At 40.4% G+C, this 17,426-nt stretch overlaps 1 protein-coding gene across 2 annotated transcripts in view; it reads right to left on the bottom strand.

Moving 5' to 3' along the window:
• LOC133874818 (guanine nucleotide exchange factor SPIKE 1) overlaps positions 1 to 16,564 on the bottom strand; it is a 52,365-nt gene extending 35,801 nt beyond the window's left edge. The window contains exons 1-12 of one of the 2 annotated variants that reach the window (XM_062312680.1): positions 16,245 to 16,564; positions 15,997 to 16,159; positions 15,449 to 15,564; positions 15,163 to 15,266; positions 14,936 to 14,991; positions 14,673 to 14,770; positions 14,415 to 14,543; positions 13,356 to 13,667; positions 10,799 to 11,086; positions 9,439 to 9,606; positions 9,166 to 9,357; positions 8,975 to 9,018 (exon numbers count right to left, since the gene is read on the bottom strand). In XM_062312680.1, coding sequence (XP_062168664.1) covers positions 8,975 to 9,018; positions 9,166 to 9,357; positions 9,439 to 9,606; positions 10,799 to 11,086; positions 13,356 to 13,667; positions 14,415 to 14,543; positions 14,673 to 14,770; positions 14,936 to 14,991; positions 15,163 to 15,266; positions 15,449 to 15,564; positions 15,997 to 16,159; positions 16,245 to 16,304 — 1,730 coding nt within the window. In that variant the 5' untranslated portion in view covers positions 16,305 to 16,564. The remainder of the gene's footprint in view (positions 1 to 8,974; positions 9,019 to 9,165; positions 9,358 to 9,438; positions 9,607 to 10,798; positions 11,087 to 13,355; positions 13,668 to 14,414; positions 14,544 to 14,672; positions 14,771 to 14,935; positions 14,992 to 15,162; positions 15,267 to 15,448; positions 15,565 to 15,996; positions 16,160 to 16,244) is intronic. The other variant, XM_062312681.1, reaches the window with a different exon arrangement.
• Positions 16,565 to 17,426: the final 862 nt, after the last annotated feature.

Here is a 17,426-nt window from a genome sequence, read left to right as displayed (position 1 = left end):
GGCCTGATTCCCACACCACAGTCATGCCAGAATCTAAATTTTGGAGCCACCTCCCATCTCAAATCTGATATGACTAGAAAACAACCCCCAACACCTCCTAATATTCTTCCATAACCCCACCACATACGACCCCAAGTATCTCATTAGACACCACCCACCCACAAGCTGCCAAATGTAGAATCCACCACAACTCTCCACCAAGCCTCTCTCTCATGCGTCTAATTATTTGGACCTATCAAGTTCCTTTATCCATTGGAATCCTAGTTTTATTATGGCAGCACATGATTAGGAACTAGAATCTCTTGACTCGTTCTTTAGTCTCTTATATTCCTCGAAGACGCATCTGGGGGAAGTGGACAACTTGTTGTGGACTTCCTCTAGCAGCTGGAAATTTACAGTGAAAAGTTATTATACTCTGTTACAGTCAGGTGAGCATAATTCTTTCCCTTGGAGAAGTGTTTGGAAGGTCAAAGTGCCTCCTCGCGTTGCTTTCTTCTTGTGGACAGCAGCATTTGATAGAATTCTTACGGTGGATACTCTTAGAAAGAGGGGCTTCTCTTTAGCTAATGGATGTTGTATGTGTAAAAAGAATGAGGAAACGACTGATCACCTTCTCATCCACTGTGAGTACACTTTGACTCTCCGGCAATTGATGCTTAATCTTTTTCAAGTCTCGTGGGTTATGCCTAGCAACATCCAAGAACTTCTTCATTGCTGGATAGTACAAGGGAGGGGACATCCCAAAGAGGCTATCTAGAAAGTTATTCCTACCCTTTTAATGTGGAGCATTTGGAGAGAAAGGAATCGTCATAATTTCAAAGATAGTGAGACAGACGTGCTATTTCTAAAATCTTATTTTTTGAGATCTCTCTTGGGTTGGGTTCTTGTTAATATTCCTAACTTTGTCTCTACAAATTTGGTTGATTTGATTAGCTTTTTACATTGTAGCAGCTTATAGGGTCGAGTCCCTATTTCATAACTTTTCATGTACAAGGGTTTAACCCTTTTTTTTTTCTCAATATGATTTGAATTATTCATAAAAATTTTACAAAAAAAAAAAAAAGAAGCCTTTCTCCCACACTTAAAGCGCCATAACCATTTTCCCAAAAGAGCATGATTGAACACCAGTCAGACTCCCAACCCTCCCTCAAAGATCAGATATCAAACCTTGGACCAACTAACCAGATTAAATTTGAAATCTTCACCTAGCCCACCCCATAAGAAATCTCGTTGTACCTTCTCTATGTGGTTTGCAACACTAGCAAAGAGGGAAAAGAAACACAAAATACATAGGCAAATTAGAAAGGGTGCTCTTAATTAAGGTAACCCTACCACCTTTAGATAAGTACATCATTTTTCAACAAGTCAACCGACGCTCTATCTTCTTAACACCATCCCAAATAGATTTGGCCTTATAAGGGCTCCCAACGGAAGACCAAGATACTTTATAGGCAAAAAAGAAACCCCACAAACCATAATACTAGCCAAACCATAATACTAGCCAAACCATCCACATTATTGACATTACCCATAGGAACAAATTCCATCTTAGCCAAATTAATTTTCAAACCGGAAACAATTTCAAAGCATAAAAATAAGGCACACCAAATAGCGTAGATAATTAGGATTGGCGCCACCAAAAAAAAAATCAAAGTGTCATCCACAAACAAAAGATAGGATATGCTAACCACACCAGAGTGCCTAGACCCTCTAGAAAAGCCTAAAAAAAAGCCATGATTAACAGTTGCAAAAAGAATTTCACTCAAAGCCTCCATTACGATAACAAATAGAAAAAAGTGACAAAGGATCTCCCGATCTCACCACGGAAACTTCTGAAGAATCCGAACGGATAGCCATTCACAAAAACGGAAAAGCGCACTGAAGAAATACAATGCGCTATCCAAAAGCATCATTTCTTCCTAAAACTGCACCTCCTCAACAAGTATAATAACAACTCCCAATTGACATGATTATAAGCCTTCTAAATATCAAATTTGTTCTTAAATCACCATTTGTTCCAAAAACTTAACAGGAAGAGATAAATTAAATCATTTAATCAATACTTTAACACTCTCCTTCACGTGTGAGTTCAAACTTCCATTTAATATGCGAGACCCAACACATAGAATATTTAACTGAAATAGGGGGTAAATTGTAGAGTCAGAATTTGAACTCATGACCTCTGACTCTGATACCATGTTAAATCATCATTTAGCCTAAAAGCTTTTTTTTGATAAGTATCATTTAGCCTAAAAGCTTAAGCTGATAAGAAGAGATAAATTTAATCATTTATTTTATATTCTAACATTTACAAAGCACTCCTGGCTCACCAAATCTGATCCTACTATCTAGACATTCATTTGCTATGAGCACTGAGTCAAGCATTTGCCTACCTCTAACAAAAGCATTCTGGATCTTCGAAATAATATTCTCCGCAACCCTTCTCAACCTATTGGCTAGGACTTTGGCATCTTGTAAACTCCTCTCACAAGACTATAATAGGTCAAAATTCCTTAAGATCAATAACCTCATATTTCTTCAAAATGAGAGCAATTAAAGTGGGCATTAAGACTTCTTCAAACTTAATACTAGCATAAAAATCATGCAATACCCCCATAATATCTGCATTGATCACATCCTAGCAAACTTGGAAGAATGCCATAGTAAAACCATCAGCACCTAGCACCTTTTCACTGTTCATACCTTTCACCTCAAAGACCTCAATCTCCTCAAACGGTCTCTTCAACCAAGACGCCCCCTCCTATCAATGGAATCAAAAGTAAGGTCATACAATTTGGGCTACCAACTAAACTGTTCTCTAAACAATCTATCATAGAATTACACAAAGTGAACCCTGATTGCAAGTTGATCAGAAAAAACCGAGCCATGTAGTAACACCGACTCGATGGAGTTGTTTCTCCTATTAGAGTTGGCCACCCGATGGAAAAACTTTGTGTATGTGTCACCCTCTTTTAACCATAGAGCCCTTAACTTTTGCCTCCAACTTATCTCCTCCAATAAAGTAGTTTTTTCCAACTCAATAATATCTATGACTTTCCTCAATTTCTCTTCATCAAATAAAGCTCTCTTCCTCCAAACCATCAAGAACACGCAACTCATTCAATAAAGTTTTTTATGGGTCTCAACATTAAAAAACGCATGCTCATTCATTAGCTTTCAAAGCCCTAGTTACGAGCCAAAATGGAGCTTGGGGAGCCCTGAATGCAATAAGAATACCACCATTGCCTCACCCTATCCACAAAGCCTTCGGGCTTTAACCTAATATTCTCAAACTTAAAAGATCTTTTGCCACCCTAAATACCACCACGATCAAGGAGGATGGGAAAATGGTCTAAGCACAATCTAGGCAACCTTTTCTGATATATTTAGGGAAACTTATCTTCTAATTCAGGAGAGACAAGAAACCTATCAATTCTTGACCAAGAAGGGGAATTGTAATTGATTGATCAAGTAAAAGTACCCATTATAAGGGGAAGGTCTATGAGGCCCTGTTCAAAAATAAAGTCATAGAACTCCATCATAGCGGGACAAAAACAAGCGTCACCCGATCTTTACTAGGAAAACAGGTGACATTGAAGTCTCCCCCAATGCACCATGGGTGGAACTAAGTAAGCCAACCATAAATACCTTCTATCACAATCGGAATCAACCACATAAACCCCCAAAAAAGCCCAAGAAAAACCACCATCAACATTTCTAAAGGAGCAGGCAACAATAAACTCCCCCACACACTCTTCGATCTTCTCCACAACCCTCCTATCCCACATAAGCAAGCTTCCACCAAAGGCCCTTCTAGAAGCTGAGAAGCACCAATCCAAATGTTGATAGCCCCACAAACTACACACAACACTGTTGGAAATGAGCTCCAATTTAGATTCTTGCAAACAAATAATATATGTCTACCACTGTCTAAGCAAATTTCTAACTCTCAAGCGTTTGTCTCCTTCATTCAACCCTCTCACTTTCCATGATAACAACTCTGTTGGGTATACCGGAAGAACAAGATTTTATCAAGTCATTCCGAGAAGGCTCGAAAGTTCTGATTGCTCGGACGGGTGGGAACAGAGCTGGGCGCTTCTTAGAGGCGACAACCTTTGGGCTAGGCGGTCGGAAAGGGTTCATCTTCATCCTTGAGGGTTGTGGAAGGAGGGGATGGCAGAAATTCTCCGGAGAGTTGAGTAAGGCTATTGATTTCCTCTCTGCTACGGTGGGTACAGGGCTAGGTTCCTCGTCTTCGTTGACCAAGAAAGATGCAAAGGTTTTAGGGCCGAGTTTGGGTTTGGTTTCAAAGTGGACGGGACCATCCTTTGCGAAGGTGTTGTGCTCGGTTCCGTCCACCGCTATGAAAAAGTTGCCCTCCGTGGGGGATCATTGTTCCGGGTTAAGGGCTTCGTCGGAGGAGCCGGATGCTCTTGTTCCCCTCCCGGCGACGAGTCATGCTGAGCAAGTCCTGAGCTCGGCGGTGGGTTGTTTCGCCTTGGAGTCTCGTCTTTCTGACCCGTTGGTTAAAGACCGGTCGTTTGAATCGTTGGGTAAAAAGCCGTCTCCAACTCCAAGTTCAAATTCGAATTTCGAATTTTCGATGTTGCGCACGTGGAGCAAGCTGGTCAACGATTTGAAAGTGGTCTTGGGTCTGGCTATTAAAATTTTTTGGGCCAGTTTGTCGGGTTTGGCCTAGGTCGAAAACGTTCTGGTTTTCGTTTGGCCCGACTCTTGCCGAAACCTAAATCCCGTTCGTCGAGAATCTTGCCGGAGTTGATGCCAGAGTCTTTTTCTAGGTTGTCTCTCATTCGGCCTCCTCCTGGGGGTTTGGTGGTTCCTTCATCGGGGGAGGGTCTAGTAGCTCCAGGGGCGTCTCCTTTTCCAGCGTCGTTTCTTGCTCTTCTTCGGCCGGAGCCTCCGTCGCCGGCTATTCCAGGGGCTTCTCCGGTTCGGACGTCTTCTCCTGGGTTCTCTCTGGATCGTCATCCTCCTGGGGGTTTGGAGATTCCTTCTCCGGGGGAGGATTTTGCAGCTCTAGGGGTGTCTCCTGCTCTTCCGGCGCCGGTGCCGATGCCGGCTGTTCCAGGGGTTTTTCTGGTGCCGTTTTCCTAACTGGGGGGAGGGTCTAGCTGTTTGAAGGTAGTTCCTAGCCGGGTTACTGCCCCTAAGCTTTTCGGGTTTCCCCCCTCGCCGGCTCAGGTGTCCCTTCCTCTGGTGGTCCAGGTTGTTTCTCTGCCGGCTCAGGTGTCCCCTCCTCTGCGGTGCAATCCTGATGGTGCTTCTCGGACAGTCTCTCAACTCACGACCCCTCCTTCCATTGGAGCCACTGAGTTGGGAGAGAAGTTGCGCTCTTCTTTCCCCGTGGTCTCGAAGCCATTTCAAAGGTATATCAAGAAGGCGAGGATACTTAGGGAAGGGGTTTCGTTGAAGTGGAACGATGTGCTTCTATCAGATTCCCTGAAAGCCTCGAAGTTGGTTGCCGACTTAGCTGTTAATAAGGTTGCGGTTGTAGAGCCTCCAACGAAGAAGGTTGCAGAGTCTCCAGTGAAGACGGACATTCTTAGAAAGGGGTTTCTTAACCCTCGCCCAAAGATGCCAGCTACTCCCGCTTCGCCTCGGAAGGTCTTCGATGTTGGGATGGTTGGGCCTTCCTACCCTCCTAGAGGTTGTTCCATTTCTTCACCTGTTGAGGGTAATAGTTTCTCCCAATCTCGGAATTGGCCGATCGGTTTTGATCATAACGGGGAGTTGTGGTTTGGGAGGAGGACGTTGATCTTTGGGATGTTTCGCCTTTAGATTGGGCGTTAGAGAGCGCTTTTGGGGACGAGGCGTTGGCCATTCGGGATGTCATGGAAGAAGAATTTCAGCGTGACAAGATGATATCGCGCCAAAAGTCCAAAGGCAAGAGGGAGCTTCTAAACCTGCATAGCTCTATCAACTATGGCGACGCTAAATCTTCCGCTAGGCATAGGAAAGGAAAGGGCCTTATGTTGTAGAGTTGTGTGCCTTTGTGTGCTTGGGTGGGTTTGTGGGCCATTCATCGGGTTCGGTTTTTGCTTGGATTATTTTGAGGGGTGTTTCTCTTGGGTTTTTCTCGGGTTCTAGGGTTTTTTTTTCTTTTGGGTTTAGGGGGTCTTGTTGGGGGGTTTTTGGGGTTGGTTTGGGTGCTTTTAGGGTTTTTTTTTGTATTCGGGGGTTACTATTGGGGGTTCTTTTGTTTTGTGAAGGTTTCTATTATGCTTGTTAGGGGTTTTCTTGTGGGTTCCTTGTGGTTTTATTGGGTTTTTTATGTGGGCTAGCTGAGTTGCTTCTGTGTATACATCCTGTGTACTTGGGGGCGCCTTACGCTTTTTTAATGAAATTCTCTTACTTATCAAAAAAAATAACCACATGTGACCCACCCTTTGACTCTGCCACGGCTAGCATTGTCGTTGTTCCCATCACAGTTAATGGAACAAGATAACCTTCTCAACTCTCTACTACCTTTTTTTCCTAAATTTTGAGCTAAAGGCCGACACCTGATAAGTGTAGCTCGTTTCAATGGTTGTAAACAAGGCCAAAAGCTCCTCTTCATAACCCTCACATGAAAGCCCCACAAAAGACGGATTTCCTTCCCTATTTACAAAATCCAAGATGAAGGCATTGTCCCTACACTTTTCTATTTAGCAACTGTTGGACAGGATCTCAACGGAGTGGACTCCTCCTCAGAGAACATTTCCACATCCAGACAAGGCCGAGTTACAAGAGCATCACTCCTAACCACACCACCCACATCACACCCAACCATGTAGAAACAATACCTTTTCCCTTCTCTACATAAGCAATACCCCCCCTACAACACCTCTATAGAAGAAGGGAAGAGGAAAGAAAAAAGACCCAGCAATGGAACCCACTTACACCCCTTAGCAACAAAAGCCCACTCTAAGTTTGCCGGAAAAGTGCCTAAACTAGGGGAAAACACTGCCTCAAAAGATATAGGAACTAAAATTGGCCCTCAAATCCACATTTCTCAAGCCAACAGAATCAGACTTCGTACCTTTGAAGGGGCTAACTTGTCAGACCAGCCGAGGCAAACCTCCAAACGGACCAAACCTACCTCCATTGTCGCCAAAGTTAAAATTAAAGCCCAAGAAGTAGGGAAACCAACGCAGCCTTCTCACCGGCAGATTTTGAAGGAGGGTGGAGAGCCAGCTACAATCATTTCGTCAGATGCTTCTCCATGGAGGGAAAAACATCTACGTCCCTTGAAGCAGAATTACACTACTCATGCAACATCAACGAAGGCTGCCGGCAAGACCATTGTAGGACCACCAGGCTAGGCGGAGCACACAGCAGTGCAAACCACCTTTGAGCTCTCTAAGCCTGCTTCCACCACCGGGTCTATACCCTAAGAAGAGGCCTCCCCAGCCCGAGAGAGCCAAACCCACCTAAAGGTGGGCTTGATGTAAAACGCACGTTTCACTTGCTAGAGAGGAGGGCCTTGTTTCCCTCTATCCGTAGGGCGGGCTTCACCTTCCGAGTTGGGCTTTTTTTTAGTGAAAACGGATAGGTCTACCCTAAATGCTCCACCAAACCAGAAACAGCTTGATTCAAATAATTAAACCTTTCCAGCCCATAAAAGTTCAAGCCCTCTTCCACTAACTTAAGATCCCAGTCCACTTCCCCTTTTAGTTTCTCTAGCTAACTTCTCCATTTTCGAATGTTCCCACCAAAATCCAACATGTCATCCCCTCGTACAATTTTGTCTCCTTCTACAACACAAAAGCCAAGAGTGGACATGCCTACAATCCTACCTCGAGCAACCTTCTAAGCTTAAGGTACGAAGGCAACAGCCTTAGAGTGGCCCGATGCGCAAGGAGCTCACTCCACCGTTGCACCCAGCGCCAAAGGGCACCCTTACAATTGCACCACCCTACCTACCACCTCTGTAAAGGTCCTTCAGCCACCACCTTTCATCATCTCCTTACCCGTTTAAACCGAGGAAGAGTCACCCACATCAATTGGCTGCAAAACACCAGTGGGCTGGCATAAGGGAAAAATTCTGCTCCCTTTGCCTATAGGGAGACCGAAGAAAGACATCACCTTTCTCATCTCAATGGCAAAGCTGCTACATCCCCTTCGTTCTCACCCCCTGGGATTACAATAAGGCCTCTCCGACCGCCACTTCCAAACTACGCCAACCCCGAAAATTGGTCGGACCTATTAGAGCGTCTTTGAGCAATGAACACCTTGTTTCCATCCCTTGACAATTGGAAAAATTCAGTCACCTCTATCCTTCAAACCAACTCCTCAATCGAGTTTGACAGCCAAACAACACCCAGCTTACACAACAATATTGCCCACGAAACCCCACGGCTCCTTTCATCCAAACGAGGAACTGAACACCTTCTACTACTGAGAGCTCAAAGGCTTTAGCCTATACATAAAACCAGCTCAAGAAACCCATCATAGACAACCAAAACCAAAGGCTCCAACCACGCCAACATCAAAGAGCACACACAAACGATAGAAAATGTCGACACGCGCTGACGAGAGGGAGAAAAGTGAGGAAGATAGAAAACTCCAGGAGGAATATGGAGATTCCAAATTACCAACTGCAACTGCAATCTGCCTGTGAGAAATTAGAACCAAATATTTAAGACATCTTGAACATTAAAGAAAGAGGAAGAAGAAAAGCAACCAGAGACCATCCAGAAAGAAGATGAATGCAAGAAAACAAATCATTTCATTGAGGAAAGACGCTTAAATATTTGAAATTTTACAATAAGATGCCCTCAATAGCAGACAACAATAAGCAGCAGCCACTGTCATAAAGATTAACATCCCGCCACAAGCATTAGACATGTAACGTAAGTAAACTTCTGGTCAAGGAATTACTAAAACTACAGCAGCCAAATAGAACAAATAAATTACAAGTTGAACTCTACTAGCTACAAGGACAAGGAAGGAAGAAAGTTCGGTTTATACATACTGAGCATGTGTAGATAATGGAAGTGACGCGTATCCAACTACCACCTGGAAAATTAATGGCCAGAATGATTAATTCAAAGGAGTAGATATGGTAATACTGAAGCAGACCCACAAGTCACGCTGAAACAATACAAAAACAAGCAAAGAAGATACAAAAGAATTATTTTGAGAGACACAGACAAGCAAACATACAGGCTTTGGAGCTTCTAGTTTTGTCTGAAGATCAATATGGAAGAATGTGAATAAGAGGTGATGTGTTGGCGTCCATATAGCAGGGAGGGAAAGTTTGATCTCATCATGGTAACAGGCCACCCTAGTCCCAATAGCGACTTGTGTGTTAACCCACCTCTGAAATGAAGCACCTGGCTCCCTCGGATACATGGCCTAGTCAAAATAGTTGCACATGTAAACCAAGATGAAGTTCAGAAAGCACACTGCTTTGAAAATACAAATCAAGACATTCACCTCTAAAGGCTGTCTACGAACATCAGCATCATCCTCTCTTAGTTCGACCCGAATAAACAAATTTCTCTTCCGACTTAAACTAACTGTCAAGGGATATGCATATAGACAATGAAAAAGCTGCAGGAAAGGCTCATTTCTTGTTGTTGTGCGGAAGTCAAAAGCTTGGAACTGCAAGTTAATCGACATATCATTTAGGATAAATGTACCCAAAAAAAAACTGGGCATGTTATCAAAATGTTAATTGCAACTCTTCATGATAGAATTTTCAGTATACACTGCCTACAAGGATAAGTAATGTTCATATCAAGCTCATTGAGCCAAATGAAGCACATTGTTTAAGAGAGGGCCACTGAATAGGGGTGCATCCAATTCTCATACACTTCCAACATGTGGAGAGCCTCACCTTTCTTCTTAAATGTTACGCTTGAAATGAACTGATGACATGGATGAATGAGCATCCCTACCCGAACTAAAGAATGAAACTTCATGGGACCCCAAATCCAATCAGCTTCTCGATACATGTGTCCATGTCGGACCAACCAAGTTTAAAAGTATGCATTTCGGGGAAAAAATCCAGTTGCATAGCACAACAATCAAAGATCATATCAACAATCAGTTCAAAATACCTAAATACTATTAAGTAATGGAAAATATATTACTCTAAATGAAGTGACAAATGATATAGGATCAGAATTCAAGTCCAAGAACGTGTGAGATGTGGACATATTTTTCTAGACAAACAGTTATATCATTACAGTGAATTAACAACCACCTTTCCTTTAATCCTATGACAATGCTAAACGCCTCCTTCAATTAGAAAGCTTGTTCTTTGATCATTTACTCTGTCATCTTTGAGGTTATTTTCTTTCCCTAGTTACGGACTTTAAATATCCCATCCCCAAGTAATCAGCAGGCAGAAAAAACTGCATAGCAGCTTCGTCTCACTGAGACTTATGTACATTTTGAGGCTCATATGGCTCCGGCATCTCAATTTGATGGATCAATATATTAATACCTTTGCACAGAAGTAATGGGGAACTGTAAGTGATAGATTCTCTACAGCTGAATTCAACCACAGATCGATAACTATGCATGGGGGACTCCATTTGGGTTGAAATGGAGAGTCCATTTCAAGATCCATGGCATTCAATCATGATCAAACAATCATGAATAACCATAAAAAGAAGTTTAAACAAATAATAAGAAACACAATTTTTCATGGTGTATTCATGGCATTTCAATCATGATCAAACGGCCATGGATCTTTTTCATAGGTCACAGCCATGGATCTTCAGAGGGACTACCTCTATTTGAACCCAAATGGAGAGGATCATGATTTATACAGGGGCTTTACACTTACATCATCAACGCCAAAATCAGGATTTTCATGGGCATTCGATCCATTTCCAGAAATTTCTTTCCCATCATATAAATTCCACTTCAAATAGCTACTCTCAGGCCCATCAGAACCATTATTGGATAACTTTCTCAATGTAGAATCAGCAATGCGGTCCCCCGGATCAACGAAGTCATTGGTCACACTCCCACTTTCTGATATATTTTCCAAGTCAGCATGACCAATCTGGTGCTTCTCGATTTCCAGTCTCAAAATACCCCTCACAGGTTTATGAACCTTCCGTTTCGGATCCTACATATACAAAAAAGAAAAAACCAAGAGAAAAAATATATATATATATATTAGAAGGCACTACCATATACACTTTAAACATAGAATAGGAAAACTAATTTTGGAAGACATTGAGCAAATATTCTGAACCTTTTAATGATAACTGAAAAGGAAACTTTACATGCTGCCATTTAGATTTTTTAAAAACAAACAAAACAAAACAAAATAAATTTGAAAGGAAAAAAAAAAAAAAGCGTTGCTAAAAATTGGAAGGGGGACAAAGATCTCAATATTGTATAAGTGCAACATCGCATAGAGAACAATAAACGCATTAAAGGGATGTTACTAAATAGGTTATTCATGTGCCCTTGCATAGCTAAAAATTTCATCCACATGCAATTAACCAACATATCCACAAATACTGGCACGTCCAGGGATGAACAATGGCATAAAAGAAATCAAAAGCAAGCCAAGTAAGGACTCATTCATTATATCTTAATGGTAAACTAAGTCATTGTCTTGCAGTTAGCCTCTAACTTTCCTCATCTTTCAGTAATTTTCAAGCTTTGTTCAATTTAGACTTAAATTTAGCAACTATAGTACATTTCTCAGCCTTTTGGATGACATCAAATGCAGAAAATTAGGTACTAGAAGTTACAGTGGCAATACACTGGTGAAGAGGAAAAGAGGAGAACAAGACAAAGAAGAAGGACAAAAATCCTTTAAGGATGCGTAACGCATCCTCTGGCATCAAAAAGAAAGAATGGATAAATATGACATATGGCAAGTGCTATATGGATCCTCTTGGGGAGAGAGAGAGAGAGAGAGAGAGAGAGAGAGAGTATCCACCAACTTCAGGCTCACCCATGGCAGGTTACATTTTTATATGCTTCTTGGGCTTTATGAACATATAGAAATGATATCTGGCAATGGATCTGGAGTATCTATTTCTCAAGAACACAAAGAAGCAGTTGGTTTAGAATGCGTAAAATTGAGAGAATTTTGGGGATGAATCCCATTAAACCATACAAGAATATCCTTTTTAATAATAAATTATATACTTATCACAATGATTAAATTATATAAAAAACAAACATTAGCAAATTAGCAGTTTCCTAGGTGGGTTAAACTAATATTCATGGTGAACTCTATTGATCAACATTTTAACTGCAGCATGCAAAGTGCTCTTTAACAAGCATTAAGAACAGTGACTTTAAAAAAATTAGAGGGTTGGCTCCTTGCTAGTTGGCTAGCAAACTCTATGCTACTCCATTTGATCAATAGCACAAAATAACACTCTCCTGGCTTCCCTTTGCTCAGTCAAATGATGTATTGTGAGCAAAGCCTCCACCATGTACATTCTTATCTCTGTGGGCCATGCAAAGCCCTCCTTTCCTAATCTCTTCAAACAATGGAAAAGAATCAGGAGAAAAATATGAGGATGACTTCTCCAAATCTTACGAAAAGGTGAATTAAAGAGTAAAAGTCCAAATTTACACAGATAAATTAACTCCACAACTCCGGCATACTTGAGCTCACAGTGGTTTCAAGAAATTTTCATTTTCGACCAGTTTTTATGTGAAAACTCCATTATCACAAAATCCAAAGAATTTAGCACAGAGAAGCAACATGCCGGGAAACTTGCATGTCTGGTTCTACCCAGGCTTTTACCTAACTGGCTTCTGCTTGCGACGGAGCACCTGTCAATTTATTCTGGAGTAACCTTTTTCAGAAGCGCAGTTCCACATTGCCATATCCTTCCTTTCAAATGTTCAACTTAGGTCATTCCAAATTAGTAGTTAAAGCTCAAGAGTAACAGTTTCAAACCCTGGTATCAAAGCATTATTGTGAAGACCAACTGGTTCCTTAGTGATGACATACATCCTCAAGAGGCTCAAGTACAAAATTAAAGACCAAAATATAAAGTAACATATCAGTGAGATCAAGTAACAAGTCAGCTATACCACATCACTGATAAGAAATGTAGCTAGAAGATGACAAAGTGGTGATAGAAGTTATGGGGTGTACATAAACAATTAATTGCAAGCTATACATGGACACTGAGAGAGGAAGGTAGAAATAAAGTATACAATTATTTAAGCAAACATGTGCATGATACCAAGAATGTTGTAAATGCCACAAGGGGAACAATTAAGCGAAGGTCTAGTAATCCAAATTAATTCATCAGCATGCAATAATTTTAGCTATAATTTTTCATGTATAATTACTTAACCACTATAAAGAGGAACCTTAAAAGCTACTGGATTTAAGATATAAATCTCTTCCGCACCTGCAGTGAGTCCTCAGTATAGCTCTCTTTAACCTTATTCAAGCTCGATATTTCGACTACAATAGAACTTCCACTTGAATAACCCAGCTTCCCATCTAATGTGATCTTTGCACTGGGCTCAAAGACACCCTCATGGGAACTTGTCCCAGACACACTAGGAGCAAGAGGGCTGCTTGGGGAAGCAGCCCCACCAGAAGCTGCACCAATGCTGTTATCAAATAATGAAACAATAGCCCACGAGAAGGATTCTCTGTAAGGCATTATTTGAGACCACACCTGCAGTTTCTGCTTTTCTCGGTCATTCAAGGGCACCTGTTCAGGTACAGGGAATGCATCAGTACACAGAAGAGAACATTTTGATCAAGTAATCAATGAAAACAACAAGCCTGCATTGAATTATTGCAAAAGGGAATAAAAGGATGTCATCAATAATGCACATGTGCACAGAGAGAGAGAGAGAGAGAGAGAGAGAGAGTCCAGAAAAAACATAACATAATAATTTTTTTTATAAGTAATTTTTTTTCCAAAAGAGAGAAAGAGGAAATTCGAACTAGTGATTCCCGCTTCATGAGGCGTGATCTCTAGCCGATTGAGCTACCCCTTAGGGACCATGTCAACATAATTAACAAGGATGTGTTAATCATGGTATCATTTAGTAGAGGACCAACAAGAGTGAGGATCAAATAAAAATGCTGACATCAAGGCTGCAATCCAGTAGACCCTGTGGAGACCAGAGCCAGCACAGGCACAGCTGATAGGAACTCTAGCCCAAACCTCATATCCACATCAAGCACCAAGAGTTCAAACAATGGTTAACAAAATTAAGCAAAGTGTTAAAAACAGAGGCATTAATTTCTCAAGACATCAACAGAAACAAATTCGGAAACAACTAAAGCAACAGAGAGGGGAAATTTTAACATTTAAAGAAAAGAAAAGAAAAAAGGCACCAATAATGTTGCTGAATGGTAACGCACACAAAATAGCAAATTCCAGGGCATTAAGAAAAAAGTTGAAGGCTGCTAGTAAGAAAGAAAAATGTAAAGGTGCATTTGTATATACCGGTTCTTTACGTGAATAAACAGAAGAGGTAACCCCGCCTTCTTCCGTGGCATGCTTTTCTAACTGGATTAGCAGACAAACTGATGCTGATGGAGCATCTAAATAGAAGATACCCCGTGGTTCATTAGCCTGAAATTGGTGTCAAAGAAAACAGTAAATTCCTTAGTTATAATGTATGCGGAAATTAACTCTTTCTGTTTAAAAAGAAGGGAATAGAAAATTTAAGAAAAACAACTGCCGAATCGGTCTTATACTTACATCCTGCATTTCGGTAGGTAACACATGAAAATGGAAATCCTCTGACAACTTTTCTCTTCTCTCCCTATTATATAAGCAAATTGTACCATAAAACGGCTCTAAGAGAGAGAGAGAGAGAGAGAGAGAGAGAGAGAGAGAGAGAATTTCAAGTCAGAAATATTGAAACACCTTAAACCAATAAATCAAAAATGCAGTAACATAACATTGAGACAAAGAAGCAACTCATAGATGACTAGGCTCAGTACCAAGAGCAGAACACTCACCTACTAATCCCGCTTGAAATGATAATGACTGAACTTTAACAGATATCTTCAATCCGCTATGACCATCCCAAAATGATACAAAGAAAGAAAAAGAGAAAATTAATTGGGGGAAGAATCCAAACTAAAATGGCTGATATAAAGATTCTACTGGTTAATATGACTAAAAAACTGACATACTCTTATGGCCAAAAAGATGATGATAATAATAATAATAAAGAGTGTCATACTGTGATATAGGAGCTTCTGAAATCCTTTGGCCAAATATCATCAACCTCTCATTTTCCCAATCAAACGCTGGTTCATAAGCAGGGAGGGGAGATGGACCAAAATGCTGTGAATTAATCAGCAAATCAAAAACATTCAGATCCAGATGAACTTAGGAGACAAAGAAAGGAACTAGAATAGCACACATTTGACCAAATTTCTACAGCACATAAACCGAAGAATTGCAAAACGAAATTAGACTCATGGCACATTTGATGTCAATAAAATCAAGACTCAAACGAGTGCAACCTTCAGAACAGACGCCTCAGAAGTCGCCTCCGTAAATTGCCTTCCTGAGGTGCTCGGAATGTCATCATCAGTAGTATCTTCTGCCTTGGATCGCCTTGCATTGGCAAGACGCATTTCTGCAAACCATTCAAAATAGTTTCAAAAACACCGCAACACAACACTAAATCAACACAAAACATTAATCACAGAGTCTCATGAACGGCAAAGTGAAGTTTTTTTTTCCAAGATAAATTTTCTATAGAACTTTTGTCTCTCTTTCGGTGAATTATGTTTACCACTCCATTTATGACAATGAATATCCTACAAATATCTTTCTAAATATTTTTACTACTACATTTGCACCAATAAATATCTTACAGAAAACTGCATATCTTCTTAGGTATAGTTTTCGATGAAATTTAATTTTCTTTCCATTACAGAGCAAATAGGAAAAAGAAGAAGTGTTAGTTAAACTAAACACAAAATTAACACGTCCATTTCAAGCGAATGGAGTAGCATTTGTGCGAGAGAGAGAGAGAGAGAGAGAGAGAGAGAGAAGCCAGAGTTACCAGTCTCAATGTCAGTATCGGGGCCCTCATATATCTGGTTGGGAAACGACACCGTCCCGATACTCTCGTAGTGGCCGTACTTGTTCTCATCCTTCACCCAGTCCGTCGTGTAGCAATGCACCAGCTCGTTCAGATGCGGCCACTGCTCCAAATTCTCATCAAACTAGGAAACAAAAAACACATTGACGTTGGAATACTTCAACTTTCTAAACTTGGAAACAAAAGCCCCGGGCATTGTCGGAAATTACCTTGTTCAGCCATTTCGTGGTGGCGGGAGTCGAGTCCCGCCGGTGCCGGAGTTGCAGCATCTCAGATCTAGGGTTTAGTCGCTTGGCCTTTGTGGTTTTGCCTTCCTTTTTTTGTTTTTGTTTGTTTGTAATTGAAGAAAAAGAGAAGGAAAAGAGGTTTAACGGGACTATAATGGCAGTAGGTGTTCGATTGTGCTTCGCAGACTTTGCGTATTTGGTAGATCTAACTCAAAATTTAAGCTACCAAAAATTTTAAAAAAAAAAAAAAAATAGTCAGAGTGAGAGAGAGAGAGAGAGAGAGAACAGTGGGAGAGTAGAGGAGTCAAAATGGAGTCCAAAGGCACAAAAAGGCCAAAAGAGCGGGGGGGCTTAGAGTTATAGTGGGGAGAGTAGAGTAGAGGGGTCTATTTTTGTATAGGACCCAGGTTGCTCGGGTAATGCGTTGGTTACAGGACTTTTTAAATTTTCTACTTTTTGCTTTTTTTCGCTTCTAAGAAAAGCAAATTATTTTTGCCTTTTTGTTCATTTTCTTTTTCAATTGCCACTACTTCTTGGAAAATACCGCGCACATAAAATTTCAATGTTATTTATATTTTTAAGACATTTGATTTCTTTTTTGATAAATGATGTTCTATTTGGTAATTTTAAAAAACTTTTTTCTTTTTTAGCTTCTTAAACGATAAAAACTTCTTAAAAATATCAATTGTCCAAATAAAAATTTCAAACGGTGGTTTTTGCCGCTTACACTTTTCAAAACAAACCACAAACTCTTTTCAAAAAACAGGATAATATAGATTTTATGGATTGGGTTGGTCTTAATCTTTGATTAGAGCATTTTGATAATGAATACTGAAATACTTTTTCTTTTTCTTTTTTGGAGAAACTATGTAAATGTGATAAGTCTTTCACAAGTACAAAAATAATAGATAAAATCAGCGACTCAATGACAAAGAGGTAAATAATTAAGTGGTAGTGTCTTTGGCTTTAATTCTGCTATGGAATATTTCATTGAGGAATCAAAAGCCAATATTAAGTAAATCTGATGGATTAATTAATTTAATAAAAAAATAAATATCAGAGTTCAATTATATTTCTTTAGTGGAATTAAATATAATTAAATAGGAGCATGGTGACAATTATAGAGATAACTGGTCAGAGACCTATTAAGTTAGTTTTATTTTT

This window comes from Alnus glutinosa, chromosome 8, assembly GCF_958979055.1.
Source record: "Alnus glutinosa chromosome 8, dhAlnGlut1.1, whole genome shotgun sequence".
NCBI lineage: Eukaryota > Viridiplantae > Streptophyta > Magnoliopsida > Fagales > Betulaceae > Alnus > Alnus glutinosa.
This window is presented reverse-complemented; position numbering and strand designations above follow the sequence as displayed.